The sequence below is a fragment of the Camelus ferus genome, chromosome 18, assembly GCF_009834535.1.
Source record: "Camelus ferus isolate YT-003-E chromosome 18, BCGSAC_Cfer_1.0, whole genome shotgun sequence".
NCBI classification, from domain to species: Eukaryota; Metazoa; Chordata; class Mammalia; order Artiodactyla; family Camelidae; genus Camelus; species Camelus ferus.
In genome coordinates this window covers 22,538,784-22,555,474 of record NC_045713.1, presented here as the reverse complement: position 1 = coordinate 22,555,474, position 16,691 = coordinate 22,538,784, and the positions used below count along the sequence as shown (strand labels likewise).

General features: G+C 44.8%; 1 protein-coding gene across 1 annotated transcript in view; it reads left to right on the top strand.

Annotated features, from left to right (window-relative positions):
- Positions 1 to 11,130: 11,130 nt before the first annotated feature.
- Positions 11,131 to 16,691, top strand: part of LOC102504439 (ectonucleotide pyrophosphatase/phosphodiesterase family member 7-like) — a 32,239-nt gene continuing 26,678 nt past the window's right edge. Inside the window, exon 1 of the mRNA XM_032461068.1 lies at positions 11,131 to 11,431. Coding sequence (XP_032316959.1) covers positions 11,131 to 11,431 — 301 coding nt within the window. The remainder of the gene's footprint in view (positions 11,432 to 16,691) is intronic.

The window sequence follows — 16,691 nt, the reverse complement described above, 5'->3', positions numbered from 1 at the left end:
GAAGAGAGAAAAAGAATCTAAATGACTAGGTCTTACCTTGGTTTTGGCTGGTTGGGAAGCACAGCCCCAGCAAAGCACAAAATGGACAATTTTTCACACCTACCTCTCAGCCTTCTCCATCTAGCCCGACACCAGGTTCTCTTAGCCTTTGGGAGGCACTTATCTGTGATAATTCCTCCTGCCCCACCAAGGCTGCTCTTCTTGGAGGAAGGAAGTTGAGGCGGCAAAATTATAAGATGGTCCCCAAGATTCCCACCCTCTGGCATCCATGTATAACCTCCTCTCCTTGAGTTTTGGGAAGAATCTGTGATTAGGTTACACAGCAAAAAAGAAGGGATTTTCCAATGTGAATAAGGTCCCTAATCAGTTGACTTGGGGTTGAAAGAGAGATTCTCCTGGTCAGGCCTAGCCTAATCAGGTGAGCCCTTTAAAGAAGGTGATGTTTCAGAGAGATTCACCCTTTGGCCTCCAAGGAGAAGCAGAGAATCATGCTGTGAGTTGCCTATGGAGAGGGGCAGTCTCTAGGATCTGATGGCCTCAGCCCCACAACCACAAGAAACTGAATTTGGCCTACAAACTGAATAAGTTTGGAGGAATACCCCAATCCCCCGATGAGACCCCAGCCCCTACTGACACCTTGACTGCAGCCTGTGAGACCCAGTTAAACCCTGCCCAGACCCTTGATCCATGGAAGCCATGAGATAATAAATGGGTGTTGTTTCAAGCTGCTACGTTTGCGGTAATTTGTTAGCCAGCAATAGAAATTTAATATAGAAGTAAACTAACACTTCTGACCAACGATAGAAATTACTTCCATTTCCTCTTCATCTTTATCTCAGCTCTGAATAATGGATGCTGTTAACTCCATTGGTTAAGGATGAGGATGAGGCCCAGGGAAGTGATGGAATTTAGCAAAAGCTGCCCCGCTATCTGGTGCTCAAGCTAGAACTCAGCCCCAAGTTCATACAACTAAAGTCCACAATGTTTAAAACACACACTAAGTTTTGCCCCTCTCCCTCAGCCTTGCTCTTTAGAAACCTGTTCCTTTAATGATAAATTCCAACCAAGTGTTCAAAGTTATTGAACTCCTAGTTTTGACAAAATCTAGTAAATTCCCCCCAAAATCAACAGTAATAATAAGTAGTATTTTGAGCTCATATGTTTTAATCACTGAGCTACCCATTTTATTAATGAAGCACAAAAATGTAAAGAAACTTGCCAAAGATCACACAACCAACAGGCAGTAGAAATAGCACTTGAACCCTGGCAAACTAACATCAGAGCCTGGTTTTTAACCATCACGCCACACTGCCCTCCACAAAAGTCTTAAGTCTGACATTCAGGAAAAAACAGTGCCCAATAATAGCTTGGAAATGCACATATCTTCTGAAGGCTAAATAGATTATAATTCGCTTTCAGAACTTGGGGGAAATCACAAATGAGTAACGATATTTAAGTGAGTTCTTCTGTGTAACCGATGGGAGTAGTCAAAGCAGCTGTTCACAAATATTTTTTGTTCTCCTTCCAGGCATGTGGACGATGGGCATGACCATGTGATCTATTCTGGCCAATGAAATGTGAGCAGAAGTAATTTGTGTCATTTCCAAGTGGAAGACTTAAGAGACCTTCTGTGTGGTCTTCTGTGCTGGTGATCCTGAGTGACTAGGACTGGATAGACTACCCCCAAAATGCCCAGATACACACTGGACATGTAATATGACCAAGAATAACCATGCTGCACTAAGCCGCTACAATTTATAGATTGTTGTTACAACAGCATAACCCAAACCAACCTGACACAGGGGCTAACTAGAGCTTCTTGCCAAAAGCAAAGGCATTTTTAGATTTAATGACATTGTGCACAAAAGAGCTAATACCAACACAATCTGCCACTTTGTCAGTGGCAGCTAAAGAACCCAAACAAAGTCAACAGTCCTACGTTAAAAGAAACAAATCATTAGGTTGAAAACAGAACTGTCAAAAGAAGCACAACTGACTGATTTAGTGATTGGTGATGAACATCAGGCACGACACAGATGTTGTCATCATCATCATTTATTGATGCCTAATTGCACATAATGTCTGACTAAGGAAAACACAAAGTATTTAAATCTCATTATCTGTAGTTGAGAGAAGTAACTCTCCATTTATTGATCCCTTCATTCTGGATTTATTGATAGAGCAACTATGATGCGTCAGGCACTGTGCTGGGTGCTGGGGTTACAAGGATTTGCAGAGCAAAGCAGGTGTGCTCCTGCCCTTGAGGAGCTTATGGGCTATGAGGGGAGACAAACAAAAAAATAAGAAAGACCATGAAGAGAGTAGCAAAATGCTGAGAATAACATGGAGTCCATTTTGTAAAGGGGGTCAGGTAAGACCTCTCTGTGGAGCTGACACTTAAGCTAATAGTTAGAGGGAAATCAGAGGCTAGTTTGGAGAAGGAGCAGAAGAAAATCATTCCAGATTCGAACAACAGGTTCTGAGGTGGGAAAAGGCTTATTGGGTCCATAGAACCAAAAGGAGGCCAGAGTGACTGAAGCAGAGTAGGCAAAAAGGAGGAGACAAGAAGGAGGTGGAGAGGTGGGCAGGAGCAGCAGGAGACACAAGGCCTCAATTTTATTCTCCACGCAATGGGAAGCCAACACAGGGACCCTATACGATCCCTTTAGCTTCCACGTGGAAAATGGATTGCTGAGGGTTGAGAGCAGAAACAGGAAGACCAATTATGAGACTGCTGCCATAGCCTAGCTGAGGTATGATGTCCTGGGTTAAGACAGTGGCAGCAAAGATGGAGAGAATGGACAACTTGAGAACTCAGAATCACAGGACCGGCTGATGGGGAGAGAAGGCAAAAGAGGGCAATGCCTGGTTTACTACCTTGAACAGCTGGGTAGACTGTATGCCATTTAAGGAATGGCGGAGGCACATTGGGAGCACAAGGGTAGAGGGGGATAAAAAGCAAGAGCTTGATGTTGGTGGCTTTGGATGTGTTAAGCATGAGATGTTAATTTTGTTGACACGTAGAGAAGAAAACAAGAAAAACGTTGGCTGGAGGAGGTGCCAAGATGACAGAGCAGAGAGACTCACAGCTTGCCCTCTCCCACAAATACACCAAGAATTAAATCTACAAACCCACTGAATCGCACAGAACACCTGCTGAACTCTGACAGAGTGTCTCTTGCTTCGAAATACAGGAGGATTCTCACAAAATCCAATAAACAACAAGTTTATACTACATAGCACAGGGAACTATATTCAACATCTCGTAGTAACTTGTGAAAAAGAAAATCAAAATGAATATAAGTATGTTCATGTATGACTGAAGCATTATGCTGTACACCAGAAATTGACACACTGTAAACTGACTATACTTCAGTCTATACACACACACACACTAAAAAAAAGGAAAAGAAAAACGTTGGCTGTGTAAGTTTAGTGTTCAAAGGAGAAGTGAGATGGAAACGGACCTTTGAGAGTCATCAGTCAAAGAGTGGTAGCTAAAGTTGTGGAAATGGATGGACTCACCTAGCAAGCAAGTCTAGAAAGAGCAGAGAAGAATGTCTGGACTAGGCTGTGAGAACAGCCAACATTTAAGAAGGGACTGTGCTGGACAAGCAAAGACCTGATCCAATGCTATCCCCCTCACTCCCAACCCTGCATCATGCCAAGATGGTACTCAGCCTCTAGGAATTTCCAGTGAGCCCCCACGTGCCTCTCTTTTATTCTGAGGCCTTTTCCAAAATCCTCCTTTCATTCTTAGGGAAATGGGATTCTCAACATAACTGCCTTTTCCTCTCCCATCCAGTCTAAGCAAAAACTTTTGCCTATGAGAGGAATACAGAAGCCTTCAGTGTCTGTTCTGCACTGCTAATTCCATCAGATTTCTCGTTATTCATGCCTGGCAGTCTAATTTTCTTCTTTCGCCTCTCCCAGCACGGTCGTAGCCTTAATTATTGACCTTTTCATTCTTCGAACACCACCTCTTCCCCTTGTCTTTGTTCTCAGGAAGTTCTGCTCATATGATTATCTGCTAGAGCCTCACCTGGGGATAGAAATTGGTTTCTGTGGACAAGTCCTCCCCTTCTAATCTCAATCAGACAAGGCAGAGATCTCTGTACATCAGATATTAAACTCACACTTGACAGATCATGCTTCTGGTTTCTTTCTTGCCAGCCTGTGGGTTAATAGGTTTACATCCTTCGCAGAGGTGTCTCACCAAATTTTCATGAGGTTGGATTTCCCAAGGGTGACAGTCACTCCTACTCTCTTCCTCCTGCTCAAAAAGCAGCAGGGGAGAGTGTTACATCATCACACTTGCAGAGTATGCATCTTGTTCTCAGGACCACATTTTAAGAGAGATGGACAAACTAGCAGGCATTCACAATGGAGCAGAAAATCAAAGCCACACCAAATAAGCAACAGTCAAAAGAGTTAGAGATGTTCAGTCTAAAGAGAATATGCTGGTGCAGAAGTCAGGAAACGATGGCCCACAGACCAAATCTGACCTGCCGTGTGTTTTTGTAAATAAAGTTTTATTGGAACTCAGCCATGTCCATTTGTTTATGTATTGTCTACAGTTCCTTATCATGCTATAGTCACAGAGCTGAGTAGTTGTGACAGAGACTGGCAGGCTTGCAAGGTCTGAAATATTTACTATCTGGCTCATCATAGAAAAAGTATGCCAATCCCTCCTCTGGAAAGGGAAGGGAGTGAGGGAGGGATGGAGGAGAAGAGGGGAAAATATGACTGTATTCAAATATCTAATGGAAGAAAGAGGAACTTGAGTTATTCAGCATGGCCCAAGATACCAAACAAGGAGCAATAGGTTGAAGCTCCAGGACAAGAGTTCAGCTGAAGATAAGGATGAGCTCTCCATCAGGCATGGAAACCACACCAGAGTGGTTGCCTGAAGCAGCAAAGATGATATATTGTTGGATCCGCATGGGTCGGGTGGTCTAAGATTCCCCAGAGGTATAAGCAGGTTTAGCTCAAGATTTTGCTAAAGGCAGCATGCAATTGGAAGAGGTTTTGAAAGGCAGGGTGAGGTTGGAGAAAAAGCTGTGGCTAGAGAGAGCAGAGGGGAGAAATTATGGGGAGGAAAGACAGAGTGATGTGGCCATGTAGTGAGGAACTTGATAAAAGATGGAGGTTTAACTGTTTGGTCTGTGAATATAATCTTTTATTCTATGTTCTCCTAGAATCTTCAGTTAAAGCAATAGCCTTTATTTCTGGGGTTGTATTTGTGGCAATTTTGAGGAGAGAATGTGACATGGTGGCACTTGTCTTAAGGAAATAGCATATTAGCCCAAAGAGACCTGGGTCCATTCCAGTTGAATCAACCCTTGTAGATAAGTCACAAGCTTGGGATTTCCCTGAGGAAGGTCCAAATCTGTGAAAATTTCACGGAAGTTGTCCAAACCCTTACAATGTACAACAGTAATATAAACTATATTTGTATTTATAAGTACAAGAGTAATATAAGCTATAATATAAATAATGAGCTGTAATATAAACTATGGACTTTGGGTGACTATGATGTGTCAATGTAGGTTCACCAATTGTAACAAATGTACCACTCCAGTGGGGGTGTTGATAATGGGGGAGGCTGTGCACATGTAGGGCAGAGGGCATATGGGAAATCTCTGTACCTTCCTCTTGATTTTGCTGTGAACCTAAAACAGCTCCAAAAAAAAATGTCTTTAAAGAAAAGTTTCATTAAAAGTTTCAAACAAGAAGGACATTGAGGATATAAGTTCGCTCCGGGTTGGATCCTAGGAACTCATGGATCTTCAGCAGATGGGAAATGTGTACCCCACCTGCCCACACCCTCATGGGCTACTTCTATTGCACTCAAAATTTAGTAGCTTTGAAACACAACAATTTATTATTTCTCATGATTCTGTGAGTTCACTGGGCATTTCCTCTGCTAGTCTCACCTGGGCTCACATGCAGTTGAAAGCCCAGCTGGGCTGGAAAGGTGCCCGATGGCTTCATTTACAGGCCTGGCAGATGGTGCTGCTGGTGTCCAGGAACTTGGTTTTCCTTCATATGCCCTCTCATCTTCCAGAGCCCTCCTCCCCTTGAGCAGGAGATCCAGGGCTTACTTGGTGCTGGCTTCCAAGAGAGCAAAAATAAGGGAAGCTACAAGGGCTCTCAGAGCTTAAGACTAAAAGTTGGACACTATCACCTGAGCCACATTCTACTGGTCAAAGCAAGTCATAGGCAAGTCAGAGGACCTCTTGATGAAGAATTTGCAATTACACTTCAAAAGGGCGTTTGTGGGATGTTGCCTCATCTTTGGAAAATACCTAACACACACACTCATACACATACCCTTATATGCAACCGTCCCCCAAGGTGCATCCATGGCCAGGCAGAACCTCAACTCTACAGCACTCAACGGAAGAAAGAAATTAGAGTGTCCTACATGCCAGTTTTTCTCTTGCTTGACTTCAGCGCCATCATAAGCGGACCCTATCAGAGTTCACATCCCTTGAGAAGCATTGTAATTGATCTTTGGATTAATCAGTAAGTATCTGAATCCACAGCAACAGTCTGTGCGTAGGAAATGTTCAGCTCATGGCAGGTTTTTCTTTTCTGCTAAATCATGCTGAGAGAACCATAGTGAAAATTTGTATTTTAAAAAAATGTTTAAAGCCCCAATCATTAACAAATTTAACAGGATGCATCTCCTAATCCTTTCCTTTCATCATGAACATCTCTTATTTTTTCAGCCTAATGCCCCCCACTTCTATTGAGACTCCCACTTCTTCCTAGCCTAGTCATGTGGCTCTAGTGGGGGCTACCATGTTCTTACATGACTCCGCCCCCTTGGCCACAGTTGATTGGTCCAGAGATGAGCATACGACCCAAACAAGCCAATCAGATTTCTTCCCTCAGATTTGTTTTTCCTAGGTGGAAGTGGAAAAATATAATCATGCTCTGTGATGAACAGGAACTGTGGAATGAGACAAAGAGGAGCGTTTGTGGCCACATTCCTCACCTTATGGAAAAAGCCAATCCTGAGTGAGAGAAAATTAAAGTGATATGTAAACAAAGGCAGACACAGAGATGCAGAGAGAGATCTGGTGGTGTGTGAGTCCCTGGTTCCTGGAGCCCAGCTGTATCCCTGCCTTTTTGCAAAGTGGTTTCAATGACATGACATTTGGGAAATTATGCCCAAAAAGGACTCTTGCAGATGCCATGTCCATAGCTGATTTGTAGTCACCATTCTAGTACTGCATGCACCCCATTTTAGCCTCCTTCCCTTCCTTGAAGCACTTCCCTATGCCCCTATGGGTGCTCTCTGGGGTCACCTCCCAAATAAACCACTTGTGCTCCCATCCTTGTTTCAGGGTCTGCTTTAAGGGAAAGCCAGACTAAAGTATGATCCCTTTTCTTACCTACAGTAGTAAGATGTGGGTTTCTGTCACTTGAAACCAAGAGTTCTGAATATTAACTTCTGCTGGGATGATTCCCAAAATGTGTTTGGAAATTTCCCCATCTCTACTCCAGTGATTATGTCAAAAGTATGTAGATTTCTTAACAAAGTTTAGTGGTGTTCTTGATCAACTGTAAGTTTCACAAAATGCACTGCACCTCCATAACAGTTCCCCATGACTGATACGACAGCCATGCAAAAGACAGTAAGAGTCAGAGATGACTCTACTGGACTGGCAAAGAAGAATCTAGTCCAGGGTGGCATGGTTTGGAGAGGCTTCTGAAACTGTGGAACCCTCAAGCCTGCATGAGCCATAGCTGAGTACGAGGACAGCTTGAAAACATAGCAGCAGGAAGGGATTGACTCTCTCCTCTATATTTCATCCTCCACCCCATCCAGAATGCTCAATAAATATTTGCCAAAACAGATGATGGATTGAAGCCTTCCAAACCAGAACTCACCAAAGAGAAACCAAGATACGCTACAATGCTGTGACCATAAGCATCACAGTGACTACAATGAGAATCCTCTCTAACCACCTCCACTAAGCTCTGCTGATTACATCAAATGTTGCACTTTGGGGGAGTTTCAGTGGACATGGTGGATTGTTGCATGACTGCTGGTTATTTTTCGCGTGTTTCCAAAATATTGAGATATGTGTGACTTGTCCCTAAAAGGGCCTAAGTGATTAACATGCAATTCCCAAAGGGCCAAACCACTTAGTACAAGTTTTCACATTCTCTCAAAACATCTACACACCAGGTAGGTACTCAAGGTTCTCTCCAGACTAAAGAATGCCCAGTCTTGGACAGTCCTGATCCTGGTACCAACAGCAGCTCTCCTCCAGGCCTGGCTTTCTCAGAGTATCATACGTTGTTCTTTGCCACCAAGGGTAACCAGGGACATCAACTAAAGATAATAATGTTTTATTGGCCCTCAATCATCTGTCCTTCCCACGTGCTGGAAGGAGTGCCAAGTCCAATTTGTTCAAGCACAAAATAGCATTATTGGCATCATCAGATCTGATAACAAAACTATCAGTGGCAGTTTATTATCGTACTAAAAGCAATATCTGTTGACTATTTACAGTACCAAGGACCAATCCTACTGCATTAGCCAGGATAGACTAGGTTGTGCCCCAGTAACAAATGAACCCTAAAATGTCAGTGGCTTGGCAACAATGGCTGACTTCTCACTTCTCTATTGGGTTAGCTGGGGACTACGTAGCAACATGGTCACTCATGGATACAGAATGATGGAAATTCTACCATCTCAACACAAAGCTTCCACAGTTACTGTGGCAGAGGATGAGAGGGTGAGATGGTTATGCACCAGCCCTTGAAAGCTTCAGTCTGGAAGTGATACACGTGGCTTCCCGTCACAACACATGGGCCAGGATTACAAGGAGGCTGGGAAGTGACAGGGAGCCCATGGATGGCTTCCTGCCAATTATCTCACTAGAGCCTCACAGCCTTAGGAAATATATCATTACTCCTTACAGAGAAGGAAACCGAGGCACAGAGAGGTTATGGGACTTGCCCCCAGTGTCACAGATGGTAAGTGGCAGAGAGACGCAAGCCCAGGCCTGCAAGCTACAAAACACTCTCAACTACTTTGCTGCATACTCATCACAAACTTCTACAGAATCCCCTTGTGTAGGAAAACGCCATGCTAGCTAATAGGAGAAGCCAAGCTATGCAAATACAAAACGGAGCTCCCCTGACACACCACCTCCTCATCCCAAAAATTCAACCTACGTGAATACCTGGAACAGAACTCTCAGGCAATTTCAGGAAGGGCGAAATGGATCATCTCTTCTGGGTCTGATATCCAGCCCACAGTCCACCCACATCAAGATAAAAACCTTCCAAAAACTTCACCTGAAAACCTGGGTAGATTGTCAACTCTTGTCACTGGAAAACCCATTGGTGACATCTTTACACAATTCAGAGATATTTCTAAAGCTGTGAAGGTAAATGTCATCCATGTACCCGTAGGAAGCAACCACAGACAGATCTGTTAGGAGACTGTTTTCATATCCAAAGAGCAGCTAAGTGATGCTTCCAACAGGCTAATTCCTCCCAGCCTGCAAAAGTCTAGCACCACCTTCTCCAGGGAGCCCTCCCCTGCCTGGCTTCTGGTTAGGACCTTCTTCTTGTGTTCCCACATTTCTTCCCACATGCACCTCTGGCAGGGCCTTTCCATCACATGTCACCTTTTATTTGTCTGCCTGTCCCCTGGACTCTGAGCAAACTCATGGGCAAACTGCATCTATACTTCTGTGTCTCTGACACCTAGCACATAGTATGTGCTCAATAAATGTGGGGTAGATGGGTAGATGCTTAAGCCTGTTCAAAGCAATTTGTTCCCTTGAGGAATTTAACCCCCTGTGCTCAGCAAGCATGTAGCCAAGTATTGAAACTATAGTCCTGGCCTCACTTCCACTGCGTGAACTTGGAGTGGTTCCATAGCCTCTCTGAGCTGTTTTTCAGCTACAAAGTAAAAGATACGTTGTAAAAATTAAATGGAAAGCAGAGGGTATTCAAACAAAAGCTCACACACAAATGTTCACAGCAACATTATTCACAATAGCCAAAATGTGGAAACAACCCAAATGTCCATTAGGCAGTGAATGGACGTATAAAATGTGGTCCATCCATACGATAGAATGAAGCACTGACACCTGCTACAATGTGAATGAACCTTGAAAACATTATGCTCAGTAAAAGAAGCCAGACACAAAGGGCCAGATATTGTATGATTCCACTTAAATGAAAAATCCAGAATAAGTAAATCAAACAGACAGAAAGCAGATTAGTGGTTGCTGAGAACTGGGGGAGGAAGGAAGGAGGAGTGACTGCTAATGGTCTCCTTTTTAGGTGATTAAAATATTCTGAAAATAGATAGTGACAATGTTTGCACAGCACTGTGAATGTGCTAAATGTCACTGAAACCGTCCACTTTCAAATGGTTTAAATGGTATGTTTTATCTTATGTGCATTTGATCACAATAATTTTTTTATTCTTATGGGGAATTTTCAACTAACAACCTTTGTAGGATTTTAAAAAATATCGAATGGGATAGAATAGATGTTGTATATGCAAGTCCCAGTCCTCATGGGCAATCAATCCATGGTGGCTGTTTTCATATTCATAATGAACAGTAATTTGTTCTCCTTATAAAAACAGGCTATATTAAGCAAAGGAAAGCACCAACATAATTTGCTCTCCAAATGTTCACAACAGTGGAATTCGTATAAAAGTCCAAAATATTCACACGGTTTGCCTTTTGTTATTGTCATAAAATATACGTAATATTTAGCATTTTTTATCGTTGTGTTTTTTCATTTGTCTTTTTAGGGAAAGGGAGGGGAGGTAATTAAGTTGTTGGTTTTTTTTTTTCAGTGGAGGTACTGGGATTGAACCCAGGACCTCATGCATGCTAAGCATGCACTCTACCACTGGGCTATATCTGCCCCCCCCCCACTTTTTACCATTTTAATGTACACAGTTCAGTAGCATTAGTGCATTCACAGTCTTGCGCAACCACCACCACCATCTGTCTCTAGAACCTCTCCATCATGTCAAACACACCATCTTGCTTCGCTCCTGGTGTTCTGATCCACAACAGAGCTAGGGCAGAATTATCAATTTGGACTTTGCCCAACCGTAGATAAAAAAGGGAGAAAATGGGAGCGGGCTGTGAACTCAGCGATGTGAGCGTGGGAGGCTCTGGTGACATGATGGGGCCTGGGGCCCTCACGCTGCTGCTGCCCATCCTGCTGGGCTGGGCCAGCTGCCATCCCATCCCAGGGAGGAAGAGCTTCCACAAGTTGCTGTTAATCTCCTTCGATGGGTTCCGCTGGGACTATGATCAGGACGTGGACACCCCCAACATGGACCACCTGGCCCAGGAGGGCGTGAAGGCCAAGTATCTCACACCACCCTTCGTGACAATGACTTCCCCATCCCACTTCACTACCATCTCGGGTAAGCTCCACCCCTCAGCCAGCCCGCTATGCCAGCAAGAGCCCAGCATCCCTCGTTCCCTGAAACAGAGCCAATTCTCAGTCGGCTCTGGGGAAGCAGCCCATGCCACTTGGGGTCACCCCCTAGAAGAAGCACTAGCTTAGAATATCCAGGGATGTGCAGGGCTGTTTCTAGAACCCAAGGGCTATGGAGCCCCAGCCTGCAGACAGAATGAGGACCACGGCTGCAGCCTCCTAAGGAATCTCCCAGATGTCCACGCCCACCCACCCTTCACCCTGCCTTTCACACCGTGGCCAGTGATCTTTCTTAAAAGTAAAAAATTTAAAGAATTTTATAAAAATAATAAGACATTAATGTTTATAGAACTCAATTAGACCAGGTCACTCCCCTACCTAATACTGGCAAGTTGGAACGACACCAGTGCTCTTTGAAGAGAAATTTTATCTTTTGGTGGCCCAAAAGTTCCCCACAGCCTGTGCCTCCAGCCAGCCCCCACCTGCCTCAGGGCCTTTGCCCAAGCTGACCCCCCAGCTCACCTGGAGCTTGTAGTCCAACAAGGGGGACAGATGCTGGACAAGCAAACATGCTAATAGATGTCATTACAAGTAAGAGAGGCACAAAAAAGGGAGAGCTTCTCTGGGAGAAGACAGCAAGGGCAAACTGACTTGAAGTCGGAGAGGCAGGCAAGTGCTCTCTGAAGAAGAGGCAGATGACCTGCAAGTGAAAGAGACCTTAGGAGTCCAGAGGAAGGAAAAATGTTCCAAGTGGAGGGAACAGCATGTACGAGGTCTCTGTGGCAGGAAGGAATGTAACTGTTCCAGAATCCCAGTCACCACTAAGCAAATAAAGAGAGTCCATTCTAAAAGAGAGGCAGAGAAGAAAGCCATCGGGATGCAAAGGATTTCATTACAATAAGACTAACAGTAGCTTCCATTTCTCCAACGTGAGCCTGAGGCCAGGCTCCATGCCAATGCTTTGCCTCCGTTCTCTCCAGCATAATACTGCAAAGCAAGTGTTGTCCCCATTCCACAGATGAGAAAACCAAGGCTCAGCAAGGCTGAGTAACTGACCAGTCACTCAGCCAGGGAGTGGGAAGGAAGAAGCCAGGCTTGGAACCAGGCTTGGGACCAACCCAGGCTTTGTCACATGGAGCTGGTTCTGCCCACTTCTGAGCCAGGAATCTGCAGACCCTCCCTCAAGTGACAGGGAGGGTGCTGGCAACATAAGCCTTACCCCAACCCAGAGAGCCACTCACTGGGGTCTGAGGGCAGCTCCAGGAACCTCTGACACGATAGGCAAACTGCTGGTGCCTTTTTGCAGGGAGAGGATTTCATCACTTCCACCAGACTCTCAAAGGGGCCCTTGAATCAGAAACTTAAAACACAAAGCTGAGCAACCATTCAGAGGGAGATGTGCTGAGAGAGATTTTCTACATGTAAACTCTTTGAGAGGCAAGTCATTCGGGGACTAATAGCACCAGGAAGCAAGAACTAAAGAGCCCTTTTCTGGAGAAAGCAAACGACAGTTCCCAACGGCATTAACTTCATAACACTTAAAAGATCTCCCAAGGGCAGATTCTGGGTCCCTGAATGCTGAGAATACAATGGGCACAAAATATTGTAAGCCATGCTCACCTTTTACTTATTCCCAGAAGGCACTTGATGAGAAGATATAAACAGTGAGAGCAAATTTTTTTAATTACAAAATCACCCCCAACTCCTCTCCTACGCTCATTGCCAGTAGGGAATGGAAACAGATATCACTTCAATGGAAGGTAATTTGGTGTCATCCCATATAATTATGAACACACAAACTTTCTTATCTGGCAAATCCACTTGTAGGACTTTATCCTACAGTTACATATTTGCTTAGTAGAAAATAATGTACATATAAAATTTTCATTGCATTAGTGTTTGTAACAAGAGAAAATAGAAACAATCTGACCATCCATACTGTCACCTTTAAAAGAAAAACTGAGGAAGCTCTTTGTGCCCAGTAGGAAGTTATCCTCAAGAAGATGGATTAAGTGACAAAAACAAGATGCAAAGAATATGTGTAACATACGTATACATATGCATGTGATGTACATGTGTATATAATATGTGTGTATATATATATGTGCATACAATTGCTTATAGATGCATAGAGGACTTCTAAATAAATAAACAAGAAATTGGTGACACTGGTTCCTCCAGGAAGGGGATGGAGTGGAAGGGAGACTTTGCACTATACATCCCATGTACCTTTTAGGTCTTGGACTGTGTGGACGTATTGCCTATAAATAACAAAATTTATATACAAAAAATAATCTTTTTAATTTACCTCTTGTGGAAAAAAACATATTCCCCTGCCCCTCTTATTTATAACCAACTTGCCATTTATTGAGCTGGTGAACATTCACTGCTTTAAAACAGGTCTCACAGCCTCAGCACTATTGACATTAGGGATCAGATGGTTCTCAGTGGTGGGCGCCATCCTGTGCACTGTGGGATGTTGAGTAGCATGCCTGGCCTCCACCTACTAGGTGCCAGGAGTGCCCCCTCCTCCCACTATGACCACCAAGAACATCTCCAGACATGGCTTAATGCCCACTGAGGGACAAACTGGCCCCCAGCTGAAACCCCTGTCTTGGGTGGCTGAATCACTACCTGGCTTACAAAAATGTTCAGCAGGTACCACGATTGTCATATCCTTTGACTCTTGTAACAGTGATAAGGAGTCAAAACAAGTGAGATACCCGAGGCCCATAAAAGTGCAAATTTGTCCCAAAGCCCCACACAGAGATTTGAACTCAGCCCTGGACAGCTCCAGACAGTCCTCTAATGTGCCTACAGCCCTCCGGTGTCTTTCCTTCTAATTAAGTATCTTTGAATGCTGCACATCCTCAGAGCTTCCAGGCAATGGGCGGTATCCTGAATATGTTGTATTAATGACACAGAAGCCTCCTCGGACCCAGAAAAACTACCAGCATTTGTCTTCATGAGCTGGGCTCAAGCCGACCTCTGTCTGATTCCAGTGTGGAAAAGCATCATTCATAATAGAAAAAATAATGGATAAAAATCAGTGCTGCCGGCACCCAAAGACCTCTTCAGATTGCAGGGGGTAGGCTTGACAAGAAGTATGATAAAGGGGGCTCCCTTGGCCCAGTGACTAATTAACTAGAGTCTCGTGAACACCTCAGGGCAAGTTAACTCGGGGAAAGAAGTGAGGAGACGCGTGCTGCTGTACTGCTTCTCAGCTCAGCTGCATAAAGCGGCAGCTCCCATAAGGGCTCAGGTCTGAGGAGCCATGTAACCACCCCTCCAAGCTTTTTAGACAGAGTCCAAAGGGCCAGGAGCCAGGTGGTCCCAGGCAGGGAGCCCAGCAGGGAGAGACCATGCCCCAGGCATAACATTTAGCCAACTTGGCTGGTCAGGTCAGAACCCTGGGCCCCCCAGGTCCACATCTGGGCAGCAGGGCCTCCTCTTGCCTGGGGGCTGTCAGGTGAGCAGAATCTGAGTCCTCACCCCAGAGCCAGGATCACATGACCCTCCTCAGCTTTCCCGATGCTGGTGCAGAAAGTCTTCCCCAAGAGTTTTTTAGAGGGCTTATGATGCAGTCACCCTTTTGTTTGACAAATATTGTTTGAGCATCTCTGTTGGGCCAGGCGGTGTGGACAATTGCCAACTACACACTTATGTGTCTCCAGGGTCTTGCCACCTTTCCACTGCTTGATGCACAGATCAGGCTCCTGTCTCTTCTGCTCCCAAATTCCACAGATCTTTTGGGGGGGTTGCTTCCTTCTCTCTGGAGCTCCACCCACTTTCTTGGGGATCCTTCTGTCTCTTTGTTTCCTTTCTCTGACAGCTCAGGGAATCAGGCAGGGAAGGTTTGTTCTTAGTCCCCTGTGTCCCCACCCAAACCTTTCTCTGCCCCTCAACTCCTCCAGAAGGGGTTGAGCTGGTGAAACCTCAAAGCCAGAAGAAGTCTCTGCTTTCCCCACTTTTTCCCATGGTATCCTCTCCTTGAAGCATGAAAAACAGAAGTCCTGGCTGTTTGAACAAAGGAAAGACTAAAGGAGAGAGGATTTTTAAAATAAAATTGGCTAAATATTCCATCTCATTATCTCTCCACATAAGAAAATCTTTGCATCCTTACAAAGGATGTGTTTTTCCTCCAAGTATTTGCCCCCCAGCATCATCTGTAAGACAGTGGAAGTGGGGCCTCTGTCTAGGATGGAGGGTCCCGAGACCAGGCTTTGGGGGTGATGTTCTCCCTCCAGCTCCCCAAGGCTGGGCACTGGGCAGGTCTGCATGTTGATCAAGCTGCAACCCTCCTGCATAAGACGGGCTATCACTTCCTCCAGGGTAGCTTTCTTCTTCCCACCTGGCTCCATCCCCCACCTTCCATCACTCCTTTTCTCCATGTACACACACACACACACACACACACACACACACACACACACACTCATACACACACGTAGAACACAGCACCTGGTAGTTTCTTAAAATGGAATGATGAGTGGGGGAAGGTTTACCTTGGTAGTAGAGTATGTGCCTGGCATGCACGAGGTCCTAGGTTCAATCCCCAGTACCTCCATTAAATAAATAAATAAAACCTAATCCCCCCCCCCCCAAAATGTAATGATGTATTTGTTTTCTATGGCTGTGCAACAAATAACCACAAACTTGGCAGCTTAGAACAACACTCATTTATTATCTCTCAGGTTCCACGTCAGGAGTCCCAGCATGGCTGAATTTACTCCTCACAAGGCAGCAAAGTGTCAGCTGAGGTGGCATCTCTTCTGAAGCTCAGGGTCCTCTCCCAAGCTCATGCAACTGTTAGAAGACTTCACTTCCTTGAAGCTGTAGAACCCGTGGCAGCTGGATTCTTCAAGGCCAGCAGGAGAGTGTCTCTCTCCTCCTGAGCCTCTGCCAGGGGCATACTTGATTAGGCCAGGCCCACCCTGGAAGAACTCCTTTTAATTAACTCAGAGTCAACTGATTATGCGCCTTTGTTACATCTGCAAAGTCCCTTAAACTTTTGCATGTTCTATTGGTTAGAAGCAAGTCACAGGTCTCACCCATGTGCAAGAGAGAGTTACACAAGGCGTGTATATCTGGGGCAGAAATCTTGTGGCCATCTTAATTCCGCCTACCATAAACAGTTCCTGGATGGGACTTAGATAACTAGGGGGTTAGCATCAGTCTTTGTGTAAAGGCAAAGGTAACAGGTGATGGTGCCCCAGCATGGAGCTCTAGAAAGCCCCAGGGACCTA